The 7,276-nt window shown below is 33.8% G+C and overlaps 1 protein-coding gene across 1 annotated transcript; it reads right to left on the bottom strand.

Moving 5' to 3' along the window:
- Positions 1-509: 509 nt before the first annotated feature.
- On the bottom strand, positions 510-6,494 carry LOC8268018 (glycosyltransferase-like At2g41451). Its single transcript, XM_048369897.1, has 11 exons — positions 5,887-6,494; positions 5,102-5,251; positions 4,892-4,944; positions 4,551-4,659; positions 4,320-4,454; positions 4,157-4,201; positions 3,453-3,640; positions 2,991-3,132; positions 1,675-1,721; positions 1,312-1,399; positions 510-1,213 (listed from the first exon to the last, which is right to left on the bottom strand). Exons 1-11 carry the CDS (start codon positions 6,223-6,225, stop codon positions 941-943), a joined length of 1,569 nt encoding a protein of 522 aa, XP_048225854.1. The 5' UTR covers positions 6,226-6,494; the 3' UTR covers positions 510-940.
- Positions 6,495-7,276: the final 782 nt, after the last annotated feature.

The following is a 7,276-nucleotide window of genomic DNA, read 5'->3' on the forward strand; positions in this document are numbered from 1 at the left end:
ATCACTACCCAAGCACTATCTTCAGCCTTCTTGTCTACCTTTATTTTGTCTTTGCAGAAATGGGCCTAAAGAACCAGAAGAAGTGGCAGGTGGACTCATACTACTACTGTTTTCGTTAAACACGTGTCCTCGCTTTTATAAAATATAGGAAAATTTCTTTTTTAAGTATCTTTTGAATTGGTTGATTAGCAGCAGGATTTCCCATACAGTCACATCAGGCTTACCAATTTAGAGAATGATCTGATCAGGCTTCCCATACTGATCAGATGTCCACTTGTACTCCAACAAATTGCCTAATTTGATTACCCTTCACATCCTCTACAATAAGGTCCATCTCAACTACAAACAAACCTAGAGTAGCCAAGTCTAGATTTCTGCAACATGATCCATTAGTCTCAAATTCCACATCACTAGGGCTGTACTTCACCAACTTTGAATAAACAACACGACCTAAGATTACTAGAATAATACATGAATAAGAAACTCTTCTATTGTAAACACAGAAAACGAACAGCCAAAGGGCCATTTCAAATTTTCAATTAATAATCATACCTGTGTCATGAATGGGGGACTGATACTATCATACTTCCCCTCACAATGTGTATAAAGAAACAATTGGAATGGCAGGATTTTCCCGTTACAGCTGAAGGCAATCAGCTGCGGCATATAGAAAAACTACCAAGAAGACAAAATTCATCGCATGTAATCAGAATCCCGCTCTACACCTCTCACTCTATAGAATCTATTATCTACTTCAAATTTACAGCAGCGCTTGGGTAATGATCGGGAAGAGCCCCACGAAACCAAATACTAAAAGTGCACCGCCACCAACAGCCTATGCGGCTTCTCTCATGCCCTCAGGATCTTTTCGCCAACATTTCAAAAATCTATAGCAGGGAACAATGCCAAGAAGGCCAGGGCTGCTGTGGATTTAATGCCACTATATCTCTACCTCATTTTCTCCCAGGCTGGGAGGAGATTGTGGTGGAACAGCTGAGGGAAGAGAAATATCACCGCTAATCTGCAATACCCTTCTTGCAGTTGCCTGAGATTCTCCATTTTGACCAATCTTTCTTGAAGAAATAACTCCAGATTTTGCTGTTTTAGAAGAGTCACTATTTTCAACAGATGACAAGAACTCTGTAAGGTTTGTCTGCGCCATTGCTATGGCATTGCTAAACACGCCAGATTCTCTGAGTCCTTGGACAATGACCTGTGAACATGAAATTCAAAATATTTTTGGAGTGCTCTTGAAATTAACTACTCATCAGCTCAAGGTCCTAGAAGCAAAACTAGAACAGTTAAACTAACCATGGGAGCATAAATGCGAGTTAAGATGCCCTTCCTCATGAGTTTAAGATTCAGTTCTTTGTCAGTCCACACAACACGTTCTTGGTACCTAATGCAATGACAATTATACAACTGGTCATTATATAGGATGTTGGGCAATTACTTCGCTGCATCTATAGAATGAGGAATGCCCTTTAGAATAGAAACTATCGCATGAATCTTATTATTTCATTTTGCAAGAGCTGTAAAAGGTAAATCAACTATCATCATATCTGATTATAATTGCAGCTATTTCTTAGAATAAAACCGCAATATCTCCATAGGTTCACATCAATCTTGGATTATTCACAACAAGAAAACAGCAAGTTTATATATGATTATTACCAACGTAGCATTTCCTCCTCCGTTGCTGTTGAAGCAATTATAAACGCCTGCTCAAAACATAGTCAGGATAAGAGTCGTAAGTATATGATTCAAACTTGCAGTGCTCAGAATAGACTCACATGAGAGAAAAAAATCATTGCACGACTAGCACAACAGTACACAATAAACGGATATGGCTATTTAAAGCAACAAGTGTAAAAAAGCAGTGCCAGAGGGCATGCACAATTGTGGAGCAAAAAGGAAACATTAGTGACTGATGATCTTTGAGCATGCATATGTGTTAGCTTTCTAATCTCTAGGAACTACATCTTAAGTCATAATTGTTTCCAGTCAAACTGGTGGCAAAGCGAATGCTATTAAGGAACAGGTTTTTATCAAAATGTTTGATCAGCATACAACAGAAGTTTGTCCATAGGGGTAAATGCAAACTAGGGTGTAAAATTACAATGACCACTCTGAACATCACAAAAGAAGAAAAAAGGAGAGAATAATAAAACTAATGTTTTTCTTCATAAAATATCTCTATATAATCTTTATATCATTTCCCTTTATACCTCCAAAACCAAAATATGTGTAATTGTTTCTAGGCTTGTTTGGAGCTTCTTAAGAATAAAATGACGAGTAGGTTTAGGATTCTTTTGAAATGAAAAAAAACGAATGAAAGCCTACTAAACTACTAAGAAACCCAATTAACCAGGCTCTTAAATATTGGCATCATAGGTTTTGAGCCAATATCACATTGCATCAAGTCATGAGCTTTAGTAGGTGATTAAGTAAAAGCCATCGTTAGAGTTACCAATTAGATCATCAAGTTGAATCCTTGTTAGGATAATTAAATAAGAAAATTGCTGACAGTCTCTACATGAAATATAATTACTGTGAGATAATATCAGAAAGGACACAGTAAACAACAAAAGCAAAATATATTTATTTCCCTCCCCACTTTTTTGACATTTTCTCCTTCTAGTTCTATTCCATGTGGAATCTACATAACTGATCATTTCACCTGATTGTCCTAACTATCAACAAACGCAGAAAACTTTACCATGATTGAGATGGAACCCAACAGAGGCTATAGGTGAAACATTTAAAGAATTCACTAAAATCAAGAAATTATCTGCATCTTACCCTATTCATGGTCACTAAATCGTAAAACAGCATTATTCAAATGTGTATGTAAGCATGTGTATGGCAGGTAAGTATAAGGGAAATAAGAAAAATAGAATACTCCCACTGAACAAGAACTGTCTAGAACAAGAAAAGAAAAAAAAAAAAGAAAACCAACAAATAAGAGAAGCATGTCTAACAGAACTTACAGCTCTGTCGAATTCCAACATAAAGCATCTTTTAACATCATCCTTTGTAGGTTTGCATCCACACCGATCACGTCTTGAAGTCAAATCAGAAAACTTTGTGTATGTGTAATGCAGAACAGCAGCTTCATCCAATTTGATTTCACTACCAAAGTTTACATGGAAATATATTTAGATGCTTGCAGAATCTTTCAGCATGAGTAAAAACAGAATGGATTCAAGAAATAAGTAGATAGAGAAATGTAATGACCATGATCCTTTCTTAGGCAACAATAAATAAAATCGACATAGTTGCACATAAAGAGAAAATATTCTGATCACTTCTGATTCAATGATTTGCAAATCTACATATCTATGAATGCATATATATGCGGAGATATACATCTTTGCCCAAACAATGGCAAACAAATGCGGAAAGAAGATAATTTGTGTATAGTTATTAGCATTTAAAGAGAGTGACTATACTTTGGAGTCTTCATATAGTTGTGCCATCTATGTGCACCATTGGGACGAAGATGATCTTGAATTCGAGCAGCAGACTTCCCATTTCCATATGTCAGAAAGTAGTTTGGATTACCACGAGTAGCTTCTTTATAATTGCCAAAGTATACATCTTTTGGAAGATGGTCATAGTTCTTCTTGAACATTGAGACCTATGACAAAAGGAAGAAGAAATGGATGTTGGCTAAAAACATAAGTTACTGGTATATATGCATATACATATAGAATTCAAAAGTACAACTAGTAAGTATTAAGGGATGTACTAGCTCCTAGCCAAATATGAGAGAACTTGTCTCTGTGTATAAACCACATATAGGGGGTTTTCACAAAGAATGTTAAGAAACTGGGCTAGTTTCATTATACAAGATTTAAAGGCACAGCGACTTTAACATTCTCTTTTTCTAGATGGCCACATGATTGGATTTTCTTGAAAGATAAAGTGCAGTTCTACATTAAACAAACAATTAAAAGAATTTGAAAAACTCAACAACCATAAAACTTGGAGGCCTCAGGAAAAATCAGAATGTTCCTAAACTTCAAACTACTCCAGTTATTGCGTCGCTCAGTATTTCCTTCTCTAAGTATATATTTAAAATAATAAAATTTTAAGTTCTATATAATCTAAACTATTTAAAGTTGTGGAAAAATAGAAATTATAGAAAGCATACCTCACTAAAAGGCTCCTTAACATCATCTCGCTCAACACTACTCTCCTGAGACAATAATGCTTTTCATTAGTTTACAAGGAGTGAAAGAAACAAATAAACATACAGCATGATCAATGGACAAGCTTTTACACCAGAAAAAGTTGAATTTATCCTTCCCACTTACATAATTTGGAAAGATAACCATGTCAACATTTCCAGGAACATCTGACAGCAATTGTCTCAAAGAAAATTCATGAGCTCCCGCAGGATGTATTAGCTCATCAGTATCAAGATGGAATATCCAATCCATGCCAGCTTCCTAAAGTTCAATTAAACAAAAAGATAAAACCTTCATCAGAGGTAACAAAAGGCAGATGGCTTGTGCTGTCTGTAAATGAGAATGTAATAACCATACCCTTGCCATGACAATGGCCATTTCCATGTTGAGAGATTGTTTTACAAATAGCTCATAATTACAGGGTTTGTAAAAAAAGCTTGCTAGCCAAGTCTCATTCCAGATCCGGCTGATAAACAAATAAACGATAGACACAAATATAAGTTTTATCAGATTCATAAAGAAGATAGATCGGTCATCCAGAAAAGCAAAGAACATAAATTTATCATGTAAAAGCATCTTGACAGTCTCTATTTCAAATTCATCAACATTCGGCATATCAAGAGAAGAAACTTGAACTTAAATACTTTCAACTTAGCTTCATTGAATAATTATTACATCCTAGAAGAATATGCACTAACCTTCTAGCTTGTTGTTCCTCTAATTCTTTTGTCCTGTATATAATTTTCACTCCCTGAAAAGACGTGCATAGTTCATAATAACAGTAAGTCCATAAGAAGCAAACGCGGAAAACAAAATTATCCGTGAAAACATGCAGCAGCAGAAAAGTGTAACAAGTTATCAGATTTGTAAGAAAACTTGGAGACGAGGGACAGGACATCTAGACTCACAGGAATTGTTTGGAGAACTTTAGAAACTTTAGGAGAGGCAGCCTTCCCTTCAACAAAAAGGAAAAAGGTAGAAACTCCAATAACCTTGTGATAAAATATCCATGGCAAAGTCTGTTCTAAGCCTGCAGAAGTGCTTGTAGTTATACATATCTGGCATAAAGAAAAAAAAAAAAAAAAAAAGAGGAAATTACAGATGGTAAAATGTCATAACACAACCGCAATTTTCATTTTCACAATTGATTATCAGAAGTGTATAAAGTAAATAGAGAATCAACCAGGTCGTTTATATACTATAAAAATTATATGCACAAAGTAAAATGAAACAGACAGTAATCCCCAAATTCATCTAGCTATAGGAACACAGCTATGCTATTTACATGCATATCTAATCACACTCTTCTAGAATCATCTCCTAACAGTAACCAAAAAAAAGTAGTAACAATAATAATAATAATAATAATTTAACACCACAAATAGCAAATATGAAAATAACCCAAAAAGAAAAGAAGAAAAGAAAAGAAAAACACCCGCTTCCTCTATCCCAATTCACAGTGATGACAATTTTCTTTTTCTTCTTTCGAGAAAAAAAAAAAAACAGAAATAATAATACTTTTTAAAATAAAAGGTCAAAGTCATTGATAGTTTATGCATTGTCATAGAATCATGCAGCACTTGAATCCGCATTTTGCAGATTACAGATACCGGATCCAAACCTGACCCGAAAAAGGGTTATGATTAGAAGAACAAACGTATGAGGGGAAAAAGACAAGAACCCAAAAACGGACCTTGGGTTTCAGATCGGACCCAAAATCGAACTTCCAGTTTCTATAATAAGGAAAGGAAGGAGAATGGCTCCGACCAAGAAGATCCGAGCAACCCGAGTCCTTAGGTGTGGAGGAAGAGACACGGGAGGAGAGAGTGTCCATGCCAGGGAACTGATGGTGGTCGGGGGACCAGCGAGAAACGGGGTCGGTTAAACCGCCACGCCATTGAAGAAGAAAAGCGAAAAGCGCAAGAGTTAAGGGAAGGAGAGTTAGGAGTAACAAGAGACGTGAAGTGAAGGCTGCTTGCTGTGATGACTGAGAAGAAGAGATTGAAGAAGAGGAGGGTCTTGAACCCGCCATTTCTTATTATGATGATTCAGATTATAATCGTCAGGATTAATCAAAATGAATTGGTGCATATATATGTATGTTATATGTCTATATGGTAACTGTGTGTGTATATATATATATATATAGTGAGAGAGAGAGAGTACAGAAACTGAAAATGGCTTTGTTGGAGTTGGGGCTGAATTATGCAGAGTAGCCGTTTTGTCGTTAGGTGTAGTTATTGCCGTCGTTCAATTTATTTAACCCAAAAGAAAAAAACAAACAAACAAATAAATAAATAAATACCAAATGCTTATTTTGGTACCTAAACTTAGGATGCGTCACAAATAAATAAATAAAATAAAATAAAGATATAATGAAAAGAACTATGATAAGGGCTAAATACTAGTCCTGATATTTAAATAAAGTTTAGAAATTGTCAAAGAAAAATTGTCAACCTATCATTTTTATTCATAAACACAAAGGTGATATGATTATCATTAAAATTATCAGACATATTTATAAATATAATAATAAATAGAATTTATTTAACAAAATTTAATTTTAAAATATTAAAATAAATAAGAGTGATATATTTATATAACGACTATTGATAATTGTGAAGCAATCATAACTTTAACTATTGAGAATGATAATACATTATATTTAAGCATTATATTACTCTATTACTAATTTATATAAACATAATATATTAATTAACAAATTAGTTTCTTAATTATATATTTTATTTTTAAGATATAGTATAATAATTTTTTTATTATCAGCATATAAATTGATATATTAACTAATAACATTAAATCAAATTTTGAATTATATCAAAGTAAAAGTAATAGTATGGAAATGAAAATAAGTTGAACGATTAATTAAAATTATGTTTCATGAGAATGAATTGAAATCTGAAAAATAAGGAAGGTAATATGGATATATATGGTATGGAAATTGGTAGTTTTGCATGTGATTTTCACTTAATTGTATGCTAACATTGATTTTCTTATTCTACAAATTTAAGTTTCTGTTTTTAATATTTTTTGAAAAAAAAAAAAAGATTAATGGTTTTTGTCTC

The sequence above is a fragment of the Ricinus communis genome, chromosome 10, assembly GCF_019578655.1.
Source record: "Ricinus communis isolate WT05 ecotype wild-type chromosome 10, ASM1957865v1, whole genome shotgun sequence".
Taxonomy (NCBI): Eukaryota; Viridiplantae; Streptophyta; class Magnoliopsida; order Malpighiales; family Euphorbiaceae; genus Ricinus; species Ricinus communis.

What these genes read in the sequence shown, in the direction of transcription:
- LOC8268018 (XM_048369897.1), bottom strand. Translation starts at nt 6,225, where the DNA reads ATGGCGGGTTCAAGACCCTCCTCTTCTTCAATCTCTTCTTCTCAGTCA. An exon ending in AAGTTCTCCAAACAATTCCT is followed by an intron (nt 4,945 to 5,101) that starts GTGAGTCTAGAT and finishes ACGTCTTTTCAG; the next exon opens with GGAGTGAAAATTATATACAG. An exon ending in AACTATATGAAGACTCCAAA is followed by an intron (nt 3,133 to 3,452) that starts GTATAGTCACTC and finishes AAACTTTGGTAG; the next exon opens with TGAAATCAAATTGGATGAAG.